The sequence below is a fragment of the Cetorhinus maximus genome, chromosome 9, assembly GCF_964194155.1.
Source record: "Cetorhinus maximus chromosome 9, sCetMax3.hap1.1, whole genome shotgun sequence".
NCBI lineage: Eukaryota > Metazoa > Chordata > Chondrichthyes > Lamniformes > Cetorhinidae > Cetorhinus > Cetorhinus maximus.
The window spans coordinates 6,865,253-6,883,770 of NC_135887.1; the positions used below are offsets into that span (position 1 = coordinate 6,865,253).

The window sequence follows — 18,518 nt, forward strand, 5'->3', positions numbered from 1 at the left end:
TTTCCTCAGCCTCCAGTGGGTTCCCCATTGCCAGAGCCAGGTTGTGCAGGGCACAGCATGTGACGACTACGAGGTGGACACACTCTGGAGGATACTGCAGTGCTCCCCCTGACCAATCCAGGCATCTGAAGCACATCTGAAGCAGCCTGATGGTCCTCTCCACCACTGCCCTTGTGGGGCATGGCTCCTGTTGTATCGCTTCTCGGCATCAGGTCTTGGGTGACTAAGTGGGGTCATCAGCCATCTCTTCAAGGGATAATAGCCCTGGTCACCCAGGAGCCATCCACCCACTTGTGCAGGAGCCACGAGCAGCCTTGGTACCTGTGAGTGCTGCAAGATGTAAGCATCGTGTGAACTCCCAGGGCAACGGGCACAAACTCGGAGAATCTGTGTCCTGTGGTCACAGACGATCTGAACATTCATTGAGTGGAACTTCTTTCTGTTGACGAAAGCTCCCGGCTCACCTGCTGGCACCTTGATGACCACATGAGTGCAATCGATTACCCCCTGGACGGGGCCCAGACATCACAGTGAAGCCTCGTGCTCTCCCCGCCTGGCTCACCTCATCTGTCCGGAAATGGATGAACGTGCAGACGTGTCTAAAGATAGCATCAGTCACGAGCTTGACATAACTGTGTGGAGGTGATTGGGAAACGCCGCACAGAGCCCCCACTGAGCCCTGAAAAGAACCAGAGGCAGAGAAGTTGAGGGCCACTGTGACCTTCAGAGCCACCGGCATGAGGTGTCGTCCGTTGAAGGCGATTTCCAGAGCTATCATGTGACATATTGCTGTTACTGTGTCCCTGGAGAGGTGGAGCCTCCTGCAGCACTGGAGGACATCTGGAGGTAGTTGGAGCGCTGCCTGAACACTCTAGACGCTGGGTAGTGGCATCTTTGGCGTGATCTCTCGCCTTGGCCTCCCAGTTGGCCCTGCACCAATTGAGCCCATGCCTCTCCTCTTAAAGGTTTGCCCCTGGGAGGCTGCCCGCGCCCACCTGGCCTCCTCTCCCTCCTGCCCCTCTCTTCCTCTTCAGAGGAGGTTCCACCAGTGGAAATACACTATCCCCATTAGATGGGATGCAGAGGAGCAGTGCCTTGAAAATGAAGGCGCTCTGTGCTGCAATACTCAGAGGAATCTTCCAGGGAAGTTGAGGACCTGAGATGCTGAAATGCAGGCTTGACAATCAAACAAGATGCCAGGAAACCCTGGGACAACACTGGACTCACACAGCAAAGGACTGGCAATGACAGAGAAAGTACTGCTGCTCCAGAACCTTTTATCCCACCCGTGGACGAGGAAATGATTGAAATGTGAATTCCGCTCACCTGTTTTGCCGGTGGGACGAGCTAAAAATTGCATGGACAATGTCAGTGGGCTTTTTAATGACCTTAATTGGCCCTATAATTGTTGGTGGGTGTTGCCCCGACTCCCACACATGTCCACCGACCTCAATGTTGCACATGTGCACGATGACGCACGCAGTCTTTTTGTGTAATTTTACGTGCGTTCAGGTCAGGCATGTGCCTGAACTCGGAATGCAAGATTCAGGCCTATGATTCACTGCCTGCCAAATATTATTCTACATAAAACTAATTACACACTAATTTTATGTCATTTTCCAGCACCATGAAGTACATCTTTATTGCAAGTTGTTAATGTTGGATAATTTAACATCTTTTTTTAATGTATTTGATGTTGGTGGTGTGTCTTAGGGCAAAGAGTATTGTTGAGCTCTGAAGAAGCTGCTGCTGAACCTGAATTAAAGATCTTCAAGTTTTCCTAGTTATGTCTAATTTCAGATCAATTCACACAGGGCAATTTTAATCCCATTCACCTGGTGAAAAACCAAGTAGATGTTTATTTAAAATGGGACATTGTGAATGTCAGCCAAGGCTTAGTTTGTGCCATTCTTGTTTTGGAGTCAGAAGGTTGTAGTTTCAACTCCCACTCTAGAAACGTGAGCACAAACTTCTTGGTTGGCATCTTCATGCAGTATAGAGGCAGTGCTGGACTATGTGGAGGTACCGTCTTTTGGGTGAATCTTTGAACCAAGGCCCCTTCTGCACTTTTCAAATAAAAAACTCCATGGCGTTATTTGAAGAGACGAATGAGAATAATCCTAGTACCCTGGTCAATATTTATTCCTCAACCAATACCTATGCAGATTACCATCATTTATTTTATTGTTTGTGGAGCTTGTAATGTGCAAATTGTGACTGCTATGTTTCCTATAGTGACTAAATTCAGAAGTATTTCATCGGTTGTAAAATTCTTCATGTTTTAAAGTTGTGAAAGTCTTTCTGTGAAATAACCACTGTTACCTGCCCAACACAGTGGGCTCCTTTCAAAATGGCGATCAGAGTCTGATAAAATCTTTGGGCCCCATTGCCAATTTTAGTTCAGGTCTGAGTGGAGAAGCCTGTGTGGCTTTCCTGCTAGGCTGAAGCATTGGAACCTGCCCAAAAGAGATCCGAACATGTAAGAGTTTTGCTTTCTTTTGTAAGGCCAGGAGGATCAGAGTACTAGATTGATGTATTGAATTGGAGGATGTCAAGCAGCTCCAAGTACAGTTTCCACCATATACTCACTCTAGAATGGCAACTATATTGGGTTTAATTGTTAGATGTTTTAAAGGAGTCAAACAAGGCCATCATGGAAAAATTGTGTCAGTATTCACTGCACATAATTGGGGTTGTTCTTGTGAGACAGTTACTCGGTAAACTATTGAAATATATTCATTACCTAGATTTTGAATGAAAGAGTGAATTATAATTAGCAGCTGTCTACTCCTTCATTATGGAACCTTTTGTTTTTATTTTTTTTAGGTCATGGTTTCAAGCTTGCCCCAGTGGTTGGAAAAATCCTCTGTGAACTTAGCACTGGAAAGAAACCATCTTATGATCTTTCTCCTTTCAAAATGCTTCGCTTCCAGTCAAATTTAAAATCGTTGCTGTAGGGCAACAGTGCCAAGAAATGAAGATTTGAATAATACTTTACAATAAGAGAAAGTGACATCTAAATTATTTGGCCTCTGAAAATGATAATACAAAGAATAGGTTTTGTTGAGGGGCAGAAGGTATATACAATTCCTTTCAACGTCTTGAAAGGACAGGAAACCCTGCAGCTAGCTGGATTAACATGGCTGGAATTTAACCCATATTCTGAACAAGATAACTGAGAGCTGGTCATGTCATAATCGTTTACGGGCATTTTATTGTTTGAAGGAAAAGGACATGAGAGCTTTGCTAGCCTAAGAAGGTTTCAACTGCAGAGTCCTGATAAAAATCAGCAATAGTCAGCTGAATGACCTGAAGGCCAGGTTACTGCGTATAAAAGAAAATTAACTACAGCAGCTGAAATTGAACTCTGATCTATTAATTCCTTTACATTCTAAAACTCCAGTTTAGCAACAGTCACTGAACAGTCAGAAGAAAATAGCTTTGATTCACTGCACCAGATACTTAAGCAGTTTATAAATTAAGTTAATGGGGTGCCATTTTTCTTATGTACTTTTTGAAAACAAGTGAATGAGAAGCAAATTTTCAATGTGCATGGTTGGAGCTGGAAAGTTACTTATCATTAGGATATTTTCTCTTTTACAACTTATTTTTTTCCCTTCTCTTTCCGTGATTTCCTTGTGGTTTATGCCATTGTCAGCTAAGACAGCAGGCAGCTGACTCTGTTATGCTGCTCAGTAATTGGCAGCTAGAGTGACTGTCCCTCTAAAATTGGTGATAATCCTCCCTCTCTGCAAAGAAACATCAGGCCTGTGTTTGATGTCTCCCGATAAATTTAAAAAATGATCCGTATTGATGCCTGACCACATAGAGAATTACAGACACGGGCCTATATTCTGCCCCTCTGTAGTACAGCATGTTAGCCATTCAGTGCACAACACTGTGATTGAGGATTCTCTTTTCCTTGCTTCCTTGAAAGACAAGTCAGGGTTCAGATAATGAGCAGCTGATCAGTTGATGATGAGGGGTACTTGATGGGATTCGGCTTCTGATCACTTCATGCATTGTATGGGTGTCAAAGAAAGTTTAGATTTTTGGGTCCTGATTCCCAAAACAATAAAGTAGCACCTGGGGATATCCTGAACGCAGCTTTGAAGAAAGATAGAGTGGTGAAAGGTCGATGAGCTACCTGCAGAGTATCTTTGCTCCACTAACATAAATAAAACACAGCAATATTAAGGAAACTTGCAGTTTATCCAAAATGCTGATTCTGATAAGTTTGTTATTTCACCAAGGAAGGAGAAGCTTTATAGACTGCCTGATTTATAGAAACTTGTAAATACAAAAATACAGATGTCCTCACTGCACAGAGAAATCCACTATTTTGAGAACAGCAGAGGAGTAAGTGATCAGCATCGGGGATGTCAATCTAACTGACGAAATAACAAAGAAGACACTGAAAATCATGTGTTCATGAATTTAACATTTTAATCCACCATTAATGTTGGTTTTTATTGCAGTTTCAGAAGAGTTGTAAAATAGCTGATTAGAGACTTGCTAAGATGAAGTGGATTTTAATTTCCCATGTTGCTGCTCAGTAAGTTAGAGGATAGTTTTTTATAAGGTCAGAATTATTATACCATATATTATACAATAGCTTATCTTGCTAAAATGTAGCTATGTGTAAATTAGTGTTCCTTTAAGGCTGTAAGATCTAATTGCTGAAGTCAATTAGAAGCTAATTATTCTTAGGCAGATAGTCAGGTCAGTTAGAGCTCAGAATGGTGTAAACGTATGTCCCCCGAAGTTAATTAAAAGCTCATATTTGTGGGAAATTATCTCTGTAAATGGTAAAATAATGGGATTTTTTTTTATAAAAGTGTGATACAGAAATGTACATGTGATGGTGCATTGATTTTTATTGTGTTCAAATATAGCTTAGTAGAGAAGAAAAGATAGTTTTATTGTCGTGCATGACTGAGGACTTAAATAGAACTCTTAAATGGTAAATTATGTACTGTGCCCTCATTCATAATGGAACTGGAGAATACCTCCTACACAAAAGCTTCTTTGGTTGCCTCTGACTAAGAACTATAAAATTTCTCAACAAGAGTAAGCTCTGTTAAGTAGTCCCCTTTGTAATATAGATTTATACAACAGGTCCATTAGAACATCCTTCTTCGATCTGGCCCACTTTTCCTGTGGCAAACAACACCAACTTTATAAAGGTGCATCTGTATTATTCTTCTTTAGAATTAAAATCACATTTCCAACAAGGAACTAGAATTTTGTACTTTAAACAAATTTTCTATAACTAGAAGAGTGCATTTATTCATTAGTTTTTATAACCTTGGACTCTATCAACGAATCACGATTGCAACATGGTGTTTATTAGACTGGGCAAACATTTGTTATATAAATCATTCACTAGTCTGAGGTTAGAACATTTTGTCCAGTTTTAGGTGCCCTACTTTAGAAAGGATATGAAGATATTGGAGAAAGAGCAGAAGAGATTCAGGAAGATTATACCTAAGATGAGAAATTTTAATTACAAAGAGAGACCAGAGGAATTGGGACAGCTTTCTTCAAAACAGAGATGCAGATAGAAATGTTCAAAATTATCAAATTTGATAAGGTGAATAGGGGAAAAAAAAGTTAGCAAGTAGCTAAAGGAAATATATTTAAGATCATCACAGAAACATTGGGAGAACCTTATCCTTCATCTCCCCACTCCCACAGAGGGAGGCTAGGATATGGAATCTGACATATCAGCATTCCTCACCTTGATGAGTGAAAAAGTCACTGTTTTCTTCAAAATAGAACCAGCTTTGAATGTATGCATAGATCTGCATGGTCAAAATGCCCAGTTTACATAGGGGTCAGGATCCAGATTTCCTTGTAATCCTCCAGAAATACTGGTGAGGTGAATGAGTTGTTGGATTCATTAGATGGAACATTGTCACTGTAAAATTTATTTTCCTTTTGTTCCCATCAATGTTCAACTGAACAACTTACTGAAAAACAGGTGCACCTCAGGCCAGTTTAAAGTTTTATTCATTTCTTTCAGGAATTCAATGGCAAAATTTTAAACAGAACCTTACAGCAGTATTCTGCTGGAGCGTACAGTATAATGTTTCTGCTTTCGAAGTGACATGACTTGCTGGGATGGAACTGAATTAAAAACTGAAGTGCCTGGGGTTTATGTAGAAGATGACATCTAAAAATAGCAGGAAAGCAATCAAAAAAAGTGAAACCCAATACTTTAGGAAAAATGGTCTGTACAAATGATACTGTTTTGTTTCTATTCAGCTTTAAACTCCATCTAATGAAAGTGTTGCAGAATAAACTTGCTAAACCTTAGAGAGGAGGCTGCTAAGAGACTTTTCAAATTATGAGTTTCACTGTTCAGAATTGTCTAAATGTCTGTATTTCAGTTTATAATTTCAGAATAGGCTGTTAAACTGGTGTCAAAGAGAAGTCAACTCACTACACAAAGTGACCACTTAATGTCAATGCTGACAAAAATGAATTGTTTGAATTGTGTTTTTTGAACTAATTTTACTCATTAAATCAGAAGCTTTTGGTTTAGCCCAGCATACGTGAGCTATGAATTGTCTGCAGCAAGGAATTCTACAGAATTGGGATTGAGCTGCCTTTGACTTGCACTCCCTCCAAGAAGAGGCTCTTGCATTTTGCTCATAGCAACAGATCTGACATTTGCAACTCCATGGTGTAGGGGTAAATTGGAACCCACCGTTCCATAACGCAGCATGCTGTTGTTACAAAACACTGTGCGATGCCACGTAAATTCAGTGATAATTTGAAAGAACATCGTGCACTAAAGCAGAACACAGCGTTTTTGAATTTCTGCCACAAGAACTCATCCATGTACGCCAAATCTGACAGCTACTCTAGTTGAAATGTTTTGCAGCTTTTTATTTGGCTATATATAACTGCAATTTTCTTACCTCCAGCACCCATTCTGCCAAAGAAGGTTCCAGAAGACTGTGATTGGCAGGAATTAGAGCACAAAATGAAAAACAGCAACGCACTTAACACAGGAATTTTAATATCTTCAGAAAGGGTAAACTACTAAAATTCCGGGTCCAATCCCACAGCTGGGGTAGCATTTGGATTACTACGATGGATGTTAGTAGCCATTGGACTGGGAAGATGACAATTCAGAAAAGGTTCCCACTTCTGATGGGTGTCAGCTGCAGCACAGTGGTGACACTCCCATCTGAGTCAGCAGGTTGTAGTTTCAAGCTGCATTCCAAAATTTGAGTACATAATTCAGACCGACACATGAATGGAATAGTGCTCTGTTAGAGATGTTGATTTTGGATGAGCTGCTAAAGCTCTCAGGTAGGCACAAAAACAATGACAATTTGAATGAAAGGGAGCTCTCCTGCTGCCTTGGCTGACACTTAGCCCTCAGCCAACATCACAAACAGTACAAAAGCAAAGTACTGCTGGTGCTGGAAACTTGAAATAAAAACAGAAAATGCTGGAATTACTCAGCAGCACAGGCAGATCTCCAGGCAAAAAACAGAGTTAACGTGGGGTCGATGAAGACTCTGGGTCATCATTGAACTGAAATGTTAACAGTTTCTCTCCACAGGTGCTGACTGACCTGAGTATTTCCAGCATTTTCTGTTTTTATATCACAGGTTATCTTGTCAGTTAACTCATTGCTGCTTTGGGACTTTGCTGTATGTAAATAACTGCCAAATTTCCTTATGTTACAACACTTTGAAAGTACTTCAGTAGTTGTGAAATGGTTTCAGACATCCTGAGGAAATGAACGCAAGCTCTTTCAAATGCAACATGGCAGTTGATTTAGCAAACTATCTCGGGAAATACTGACTAGCGGTTTACAACAGTAAATGTTGACACACAAATGTGATTAAAAATCTTAACAACTGGAAGTTGGGTTTGTGGAAATAATTTACATGCCTGACCCGTGTTATTAATAAAGGTCCAGATCTTCCAGTCTCCAGCTGGTTGTACCCCGGAAGATACACTGGGGGACCCTTTGGAAGTTCCAATGCAAGGACCCTGCAGGAATTGCCCAGAAGTTTAAACTTCAGATAGACAACTCCTCTGCTCCCCAGGACCCTCTGGAAAAAGTCTCCAATTCTTAATTTAGAATCAGAAAGCTTGGAGGGTTCTGACTTACCTACCTGGATAGTTACCCAGGAGATGTTAGACAGAAAAATCCTAGTCTTAACTCCTGGGTAACTATACAATTGACCACCCTGACCCTTCAAGTCCCCAACCCTCCAACTCTCCTGCCTCGCCCCCCCCCCCCACCACCACCACCACTGAGCTGACCACCCTTCCAATAGACCCGGCTGGCACCCTACCCACCTACCTCACTCACATTTACTAATACAGTGAAAATTTATTTATATGTCCCAAACTTTTTCACTGCATTAGTGAATGAAGACTTACCAAAAAACAGCAACTAGTACCGTAAAAAAGGGGCTCTGGCTTGGCTCCTCCCGACAATCCTGCCTTACAAGGAAGGACACCCAAAACAGGTACACTCCACATTTCTGAAGAGACCTGGTTCAGATCTCAGGGCCAGAAATGCAGAGCTCCGGCATAGTGTGAAGAGTAGGAGCAGAATTGCAATTCAGCAGTGATTGGGCTGAATTTTCCAAGGAGTGGCAATGAGAACTTTGCTAATTCTGACGCACCGTTGATGTTGAAGCAGTGACTTATACCTATTGCCCGTTTTTGGTATGTATACTGTCTAAAATGTTATTGTAGAGGGGTATTCATCCAGGAGGGGTTCATTTTCCCCCAATTTCTGAACCTGAGCTGTCAACTTTTTTCTATTTTATTTGATTCCATTAGATAAAATAATTGTGTTGATGTGGGAAATTTGTTTTGGGTTGCACCCCATGCCCCGCCGGCCCCAGGAGATTGGAGCTCAAACTCAAATTATCTGAAGTAGAACTACTATGTGCGCGTCACAGTGCTTCCACCTTACGTAATATGTGACAACCATTTCATGTCACTGGACAAGCTTATAGATATGACCCTGTTCTGTTTTTGCTAATGTTCACCAAGAAAACCTTTTTCCACAGTTCCACAATGTGTAATTCGATTGATCTACTTTGGTTATTAAAAAAGCCAATTATATCTTAGATCTAGCTGGTCTATGATATTTGTATTTTATAACTCAGCACAAGTCTTACTGATGCTAAATGCATATTGCTTAATTCATAACATACTTCTGCCTAACAATAGGCAGTGTATATTTCAAAGGTACTTGATAGTGCCCCCATAAATCCAGATTTTCACCTTCTTAAGGATTGGTTGGGTAAATCAAATAGTCTTGGAATACACAGCTACCACCTTTGGGAGAAAAAGAACAGGAACTCAAGTAACCTTTTGTCCTGGTCTGGACAAAAGGCAGAATTCTCATCAGTTGCGTTATATGCTCTGATCTATAATCATAAAAGATTGCCTTCAAGTGATACCCTGCAAAATTTGAGACACTCCAGCATGCCTAACATTTGCTGAATGAGGTCAGGGTACAATGTCAAAAACACATTGTATATAGTGACAGGAGTAAAATAGCAAACACGAAATAGCAGTGCACCTATGAAATTTGCCTTGATTGCATATATGTCTCCCCTTTGTTGGCTGCGAGAATCTTGAAGTATTTGAGCAGTTTCAATTCAGTTCCAGTTTGATGGAAGAACCACGCACAAAAACACAGATGCTTTTGCACTAAGTGTCAAGTGGAGTGCAAAATGGAATTATACATAAGCGTAATAAGGCTGAAATTTAGGCACATTGAGACCCATTTATCATGCTGACCTGGCAATGATGCTGATTTTGGGTGTAAAAGAAACATTTAAATTCCCAGCAGACAACTTTCTCCATTATGGACAAAAAATTCAACTTAAAAAAATAACTCAAACATTTAAAAATAAAAAGTATTCTAATTCTAGGATGCAACTAGACAGAGATAATTCAAATGAATGAAAGGTTTAAAGCACAGAGCTTCCAAATGCAATTATATCTGCAAGTCACTGATTTATAACTAGCAAATACAAGCTAGTTGTGCCACCATACTTAATCACTTGTGGTGTGCTGGGAATATGTGGAAATAGAAACATAGAAAAATTGAAGCAGGAGTAGGTCATTTGTCCCTTCGAGCCTGCTCTGCCACTCAATAGGATCATGGCTGATCCTCTCTCTCCATACCCCTTGATGCCATTAGAGTCTAGAAATCCATCGATTTCCTTCCAGTGACTTGGCCTCCACAGCCCTCTGTGGGAGAGAATTCCACAGGTTCACCACTCTCTGAGTGAAGAAGTTTCTCCTCATCTCAGTCCTAAATGGCCTACCCTGTATCCTGAGATTGTGACCCCTTCTTCTAGACCCCCAGTCAGAAGAAACATCATCCCTGCACCCAGTCTGTCCATCTGTGTCAGAGTTTTATACATTTCAACGAGATCCCCTCTCATTCTTCCAAACTCCAGGCCTAATCGATCCAATCTCACGTCATACGATAATCCTGCCATCCCAGGAATCAGTCTGGTGAACCTTCGCTGCACTCCCTCTATGGCAAGTATATCCTTTTCTTTAATAAGACGACCAAAACTGCACACAATACTCCAGGTATGGTCTCACCAAGGCCCTGTGTTGCTGCAGTAAGACATCCTTGCACTTGTGTTCAAGTCCTCTCACAATGAAGGCCAACATACCATTTGCCTTCTTAACTGCTTGCTACATCTGCATGCTTGCTTTCAGTGATTGGTGTACAAGGACACCCAGGTCCCTTTGTACATCAACATTTCTCAATCTTTCACCATTTAAATAATACTCTGCCATTCTGTTTTTCCTACCAAAGTGGATAACTTCACACTTATCCACATTATACTGCATCTGCCGTGTATTTGCCCAGTCACTGAACTTGTCTAAATTGCCTTGAAGTCTATTTACATCCTCCTTTTCACTCATATTCCCACCTAGTTTTGTGCCGTCAGCAAACTTGGAAATATTACATTTGGTTCCTTCATCCAAATCATTGATATATATTGTGAAAAGCTGGGGCCCAAGCACTGATCCCTACGGTACCCCACTAGTCACGCCTGCCATTCTGAAAAAGACCCATTTATTCCTACTGTTTCCTGTCTGCTAACCAATTCTCAATCCATGCCAATATATTACCCCCAATCCCAAGTGCTTTAATTTTGCACACTAACCTCTTATGTGGGACTTTATCAAGAGCTTTCTGAAAATCCAAATACACCACATCCATTGGTTCTCCCTGATCTATTCTGCTAGTTACATCCTCAAAAACCTCCAGCAGGTTCGTCAAATAATAACTATTTGAAGCTAATTTATTAAATGTTTGTATTTCCTCAAGTCTATTCCTCAGCTACCACCAGTTAGGCTCACATTAAGTCTGTAATAAACAAAATTCTCACTAGAAGTTGCTCAACTGAGGCATTGATTGCAAAATAATCATTCCAACTTCAGAAGTTGTTCTGAAGAAGTCATACCGACTTGAAACGTTAACTCTGTCTTTCTCTCCACAGATGCTGTCAGACCTGCTGAGTTTTTCCAGCAATTTTTGTTTTTGTACTAGAGGTACAACCCTGGTAAAGTATATTTTGGTCTGTTCAACTGACCATTGTGGCAATAATTTCAAAATCAATGAAAATTTGGCTAAATGGGTATTAGTAGATATTTGCAACAGAAAATACTGCCATTGCTTGTTTATGTCTCCCTAAAATGAGTTGCAATTTGTAAAATTACATATCTGATTTAGTTTTAAATGTCAGATCAGATTTACTATAAAATATTACAACTAATATTAAGTATTTAATATTTGTAATTGGAATTTTTGCACTTTAAAGTACTACTACTTGGATAAAAATAAGTAATTTTAGATAAAATATGCATTACTTAACAGCATTGAATGTACATTATGAATAATTCAGCTGGAAATTTAGAATCTTTGCCATGTTTTTTCTTAATGACCCTCCCATTTATCTCAGTATTTTAATGTAATTTAGTTTGGTCACACACAATAAAAACTATAAAAAAGACTTGTGTTTTATCTCTATCAATAAAAAAAACTGATTTTGACTTCCGTTTCTTCTTTGGTAATAAAGTTAAAAGTGGGCTTGTACATAGAAAACACAAAAATCACATTTTCAACCTTTCAAAATAATCCATTTCAGCTAAAGTCTAAATCTTTGCATCTCGCAGTAAGCAAAAGAAATACACATATATTTAGGACATTACATATTAATAGAATATGACAGACGTAAATTATGCAATCAGAACAAAGACAGTAAAAAGAATCATTTTTGACAGCATTGCTGCTGGACCATTGAGATTCCCCACAAGGGAAATTGGAGTTTGTGCTCATTTTAAGTTACAAATGCATAGAATATAAATGCATTCTGACATGCCGATTAAAGAGGGCATCTCCATATACGATGGCACAAGGGCAGATAGAAATACTTGGGTATTTTAAGCAAGTGGTTATTTGTCTTTTGCTATGTGTAAATTGCACAATGGTGAATTGCCCAGGTGCTCCATTTGCTACCCAAAAGTATGTGCTTTCCCTTTATGGTTTACATTTTCAAACTGAAAGATTTGGCTGGTACAATAGGGTCAAGCACTCAAATTCAACAAGTGTCATTTTAAGACCTTATATTTAAAGTTGTTTTTGTGCCCTACTATGGAGACTTACAACTTGTAAAACTATTCTTTCTCAGGTGCAATTACATTTTCTTGCTAGCATTCTACCATTCCTCGGTATGTTGAGACATTACCTAAAACGTTTGTACCGATGAACATCTTAACTTGCAACCAAGGGCCAAAAATGTAGTCATTAGATTAAATATCTGGGTCAAAATCCTGGAAATTCCTAACAGCACTGTGGGATTACCTTCACCACATGGACTTCATTCATGGTTTCAAGGCAACAGCTCACCAGCAGCTTCTCAAAGTCAATTTAGGGATGAGAAAACAAATGCTGACCTTGCCAGCAACATCCACATCACATGATTGAATAAATTAAAAAACTTCCCAACATGTGTCTGATTGGTCATGAATCCAAAAATGATGCACTACACCAAGTTGTGTCTTCAACTGCCACTTTCTTACAATATAATAATCTCTTAAAGGGTGAAAAGTGGATAGGGTAATCATCTCAGAACAGCTTGTGCATGTCTCAGTTATAAAGGTCATACTGTTCCAGAACCACAATCACATCACCACTGTTCAAGATGATTTGAGAAGCCACTAAATAAAGCTCAAGCTAGCCTCCACCCCTACAAATTTCTACTTGTCTAGTTTTTTAACTTGAAATTTGAGTCTGCAGTTCAGAAAGGAATTTTGAATGGCTCTGCCAGATGGACAGTTCATTAATTTAGGTGGAATACATCTAACCAGCTTACTATTTTTCACTGGCAAATTAAGGAGAACAGCCAGGCCTATTGAGGAAGATAACACAAAAAGAGAGACCTGTCTTAGGTTTTCTGGTAGCTTTTAGTCAAGCAGGACATAAACATATATTCTAGGCCAGCACTCCAGGGCAATGTTTAGAGAATATTGCATTGGTGGAGGTGCTATCATTTAGATGAGATGTTAAATGAAGGCCCAGGCTGACAGTTCAGGTGGATACTGAAAGTCTGATGGTACATTTGTGAGAGAAGGGAGTTCTCCCAGCATTATGGCCAATGTTCAATGTCATTAAAAAAACTAAGTCTAAGTCATTGTTATTTCTAGGTATTGCTGGGCACAAAATGGCAACTGCATGGCTTATAAACAATAAGAGCCTGTACTCCATATAGAATATTGGAAATAAAAACAAAAAACTACTGCGGATGCTGGAAATTCAAAACAAAAACAGAATTACCTGGAAAAACTCAGCAGGTCTGGCAGCATCGGTGGAGAAGAAAAGAGTCGACGTTTCGAGTCCACATGACCCTTCAACAGAACTGAGTATAGTTAGGAGAGAGGTGAAATATAAGTTGGTTTAAGGTGGGGGGCGGGGGGAGAGAAGTTGAGGGTGGGGTGGTTGTAGGGACAAGCAAGCAGTGATAGGAGCAGATAATCAAAAGATGTCACAGACAAAAGGTGTTGAAGGTGGTGATATTATCTAAGAAAAGTGCTAATTAAGAATGGATGGCAGGACACTCAAGGTACAGCTCTGGTGGGGGTGGGGTGGAAAGACTGATAAGGTATTAGTTGTAGATTTAAAAATAATGGAAATAGGTGGGAAAAGAAAAATCTATATAAATTATTGAAAAAAACAAAAGGGAGGGGGAAGAAACGGGGTGGGGATGGGGGGAGGGAGTTTAAGATCTAAAGTTGTTGAATTCAATATTCAGCCCGGAAGGCTGTAAAGTGCCTAGTCGGAAGATGAGGTGCTGTTCCTCCAGTTTGTGTTGGGCTTCACTGGAACAATGCAGCAAGCCAAGGACAGACATGTGGGCAAGAGAGCAGGGTGGAGTGTTAAAATGGCAAGCGACAGGGAGGTTTGGGTCTTTCTTGCGGACATATCGCAGGTGTTCTGCAAAGCGGTCGCCCAGTTTGCGTTTGGTCTCTCCAATGTAGAGACCACATTGGGAGCAACGAATGCAGTAGACTAAGTTAGGGGAAATGCAAGTGAAAAGCTGCTTCACTTGAAAGGAGTGTTTGGGCCCTTGGACGGTGAGGAGAGAGGAAGTGAAGGGGCAGGTGTTGCATCTTCTGCGTGGGCATGGGGAGGTGCCATAGGTGGGGGTTGAGGAGTAGGGGGTGATGGAGGAGTGGACCAGGGTGTCCAGAGGGAACGATCCCTATGGAATGCCGCCAGGGGGGGTGAAGGGAAGATGTGTTTGGTGGTGGCATCATGCTGGAGTTGGTGGAAATGGCGGAGGATGATCCTTTGAATGCGGAGGCTGGTGGGGTGATAAGTGAGGACAAGGGGGACCCTATCATGTTTCTGGGAGGGAGGAGAAGGTGTGAGGGCGGATGCGCGGGAGATGGGCCGGACACGGTTGAGGGCCCTGTCAACGACCGTGGGTGGAAAACCTCGGTTAAGGAAGAAGGAGGACATGTCAGAGGAACTGTTTTTGAAGGTAGCGTCATCAGAACAGATGCGACGGAGGCGAAGGAACTGAGAGAATGGGATGGAGTCCTTACAGGAAGCGGGGTGTGAGGAGCTGTAGTCAAGGTAGCTGTGGGAGTCGGTAGGCTTGTAATGGATATTGGTGGACAGTCTATCATCAGAAATTGAGACAGAGAGGTCAAGGAAGGGAAGAGAAGTGTCAGAGATGGACCATGTGAAAATGATGGAGGGGTGGAGATTGGAAGCAAAATTAATAAATTTTTCCAGGTCCCGACGAGAGCATGAAGCAGCACCGAAGTAATCATCGATGTACCGGAGAAAGAATTGTGGGAGGGGGCCGGAGTAGGACTGGAACAAGGAATGTTCCACATACCCCATAAAGAGACAGGCATAGCTGGGGCCCATGCGGGTACCCATAGCCACACCTTTTATTTGGAGGAAGTGAGAGGAGTTAAAGGAGAAATTGTTCAGTGTGAGAACAACTTCAGCCAGACGGAGGAGAGTAGTGGTGGATGGGGATTGTTCGGGCCTCTGTTCAAGGAAGAAGCTAAGGGTCCTCAGACCATCCTGGTGGGGGATGGAGGTGTAGAGGGATTGGACATCCATGGTGAAGAGGAAGCGGTTGGGGCCAGGGAACTGGAAATTGTTGATGTGACGTAAGGTGTCAGAGGAATCACGGATGTAGGTGGGAAGGGACTGGACAAGGGGAGAGAGAAGGGAGTCAAAATAACGAGAAATGAGTTCCGTGGGGCAGGAACAGGCTGACACGATCGGTCTGCTGGGACAGTTCTGTTTGTGGATTTTGGGTAGGAGGTAGAAGCGGGCCATCCAAGGTTGGGCGACTATCAGGTTGGAAGCTGTGGGAGGAAGATCTCCAGAGAGAAGCGGGCCGTCCGAGGTTGGGTGACTATCAGGTTGGAAGCTGTGGGAGGAAGATCTCCAGAGAGAAGCGGGCCATCCGAGGTTGGGCGACTATCAGGTTGGAAGCTGTGGGAGGAAGATCTCCAGAGAGAAGCGGGCTGTCCGAGGTTGGGCGACTATCAGGTTGGAAGCTGTGGGAGGAAGATCTCCAGAGAGAAGCGGGCCGTCCGAGGTTGGGCGACTATCAGGTTGGAAGCTGTGGGAGGAAGATCTCCAGAGAGAAGCGGGCCGTCCGAGGTTGGGCGATGCAACACCTGCCCCTTCACTTCCTCTCTCCTCACCGTCCAAGGGCCCAAACACTCCTTTCAAGTGAAGCAGCATTTCACTTGCATTTCCCCTAACTTAGTCTACTGCATTCGTTGCTCCCAATGCGGTCTCCTCTACATTGGAGAGACCAAACGCAAACTGGGTGACCGCTTTGCAGAACACCTGTGGTCTGTCCGCAAGAAAGACCCAAACCTCCCTGTCGCTTGCCATTTTAACACTCCACCCTGCTCTCTTGCCCACATGTCTGTCCTTGGCTTGCTGCATTGTTCCAGTGAAGCCCAACGCAAACTGGAGGAACAGCACCTCATCTTCCGACTAGGCACTTTACAGCCTTCCGGGCTGAATATTGAATTCAACAACTTTAGATCTTAAACTCCCTCCCCCCATCCCCACCCCGTTTCTTCCCCCTCCCTTTTGTTTTTTTCAATAATTTATATAGATTTTTCTTTTCCCACCTATTTCCATTATTTTTAAATCTACAACTAATACCTTGTCAGTCTTTCCACCCCCACTAGAGCTGTACCTTGAGTGTCCTGCCATCCATTCTTAATTAGCACTTTTCTTAGATAATATCACCACCTTCAACACCTCTTTGATCCTTTTGTCTGTGACATCTTTTGATTATCTGCTCCTATCACTGCTTGCTTGTCCCTACAACCACCCCACCCTCAACTTCTCTCCCCCCCGCCCCCCACCTTAAACCAGCTTATATTTCATCCCTCTCCTAACTATACTCAGTTCTGTTGAAGGGTCATGTGGACTCGAAACGTCGACTCTTTTCTTCTCCACCGATGCTGCCAGACCTGCTGAGTTTTTCCAGGTAATTCTGTTTTTGTTTTAGAATATTGGAAAGCTTTGGAAAGAATCAATAAAAAGTGCTTATGAATGCGCATCATTCTTTTCCCAAACAGTTTTCCTGGGAAATCTTGTACTAGAATTCCATAAATAAGAATTGAGTCCACAGAGCAGGAACTTACATTTCAGACTGCAGTCTTGTATTGAGAGCAGCACTTCAAGACTCAAAATTCTGAACAGCATTTGGCTGGTGGTAACCACAACTGACTTACTGGTAATTTTGATGAATGTACCTTCTTCCAATTTCATAGCTATTCCCCTCATAGCTATTCCCCACATCCCTCTCGCTCACCACCCCCACCCCCACCCCCACCTCCCTCCCCAACCACACTGCCATCACACTCTTCCTGAGGGGTTTAGGCAAATAACCAGGTCATCAACAAATGCTAGCTACTCAAGCCAAGTCACAAAGGCAGCAATTATTCAATTGCTTCTCAGTTTAACCTTCTGTTTGAAGGGAAAATTTCTAATTTCTGCATCAACTATCCATGTTTGAAGGCGGCTGACAAATGATAATAGGCATTTAACAATACAAAAACGTATTGCATTGAATTAATGAAAATGTGTAAAGCAGTGATTAATGTAGCTTAGTGTTATTTTCACATTTTAAAAAAAATTGATGTATTTAGGTTGAAGTTATCCATGAAGAACCGGTGTAAAGTCCATCATTCCTATTTCACAAAATAAATCCTCTTCAGATTTGCAATGTTCATGCTTAATTTTTCAAACTTTAATCACTATTGAGTACAGAGGACAACCTACTATTCACAGACATGCATCTTCTATTAAATAATTATAGAAATCACTGCACTGATAAGGAATATTAATTATTTAACAGCTCCAATTGTACAATATTTTTAAAAAATTGAATAGACAATCCTAATCAACACAATTCATAGGCCTATGAAGCTAATCCTTTTATTTGAAGATATAGATCAGCCTTTGATGTAAATTTTATATATACTTAATATTTTATAATTAAAATAAAGCTTGGAACTTCATAAATTTGTGTTTAAAGGGGATTTCTTGAAATTTTTAATAAAATTTATAAAACAATTTCTTGAAAATTCATATAGCAAGTTGTTTCAATCTTAAAGTAACAACCTGTTGAAAAATAGGTTTGAACTTCACACATTCAACCAGTAGCTTTTTCACACTATAAATCAATTGGTCTTCAGCAACAAATTCAGTTCAAGATCACACCTTCAATACAACTCACTACAATTACAAGCTGTATTTACAAGTAAAAAATGAATCGTCACTGCTTCTTGTGAAAAGTTGCATAAATTAAGTCAACACAAGAAAGACAAGAACAATGTGAATGAGGAGGAAAATACATCTGTGCAATGAGTAAAAATAAACTTGAAGTTATTTTCCTTTGTTTATAAAAACTAGCACAGAATAATGAAAATAGTTTGGG

General features: G+C 41.2%; 1 protein-coding gene across 1 annotated transcript in view; it reads left to right on the plus strand.

Moving 5' to 3' along the window:
- The window catches only part of pipox (pipecolic acid oxidase), a 69,646-nt gene extending 64,791 nt beyond the window's left edge, over positions 1-4,855 (plus strand). The window contains exon 8 of the mRNA XM_078547970.1: positions 2,827-4,855. Coding sequence (XP_078404096.1) covers positions 2,827-2,957 — 131 coding nt within the window. The 3' untranslated portion in view covers positions 2,958-4,855. The remainder of the gene's footprint in view (positions 1-2,826) is intronic.
- Positions 4,856-18,518: the final 13,663 nt, after the last annotated feature.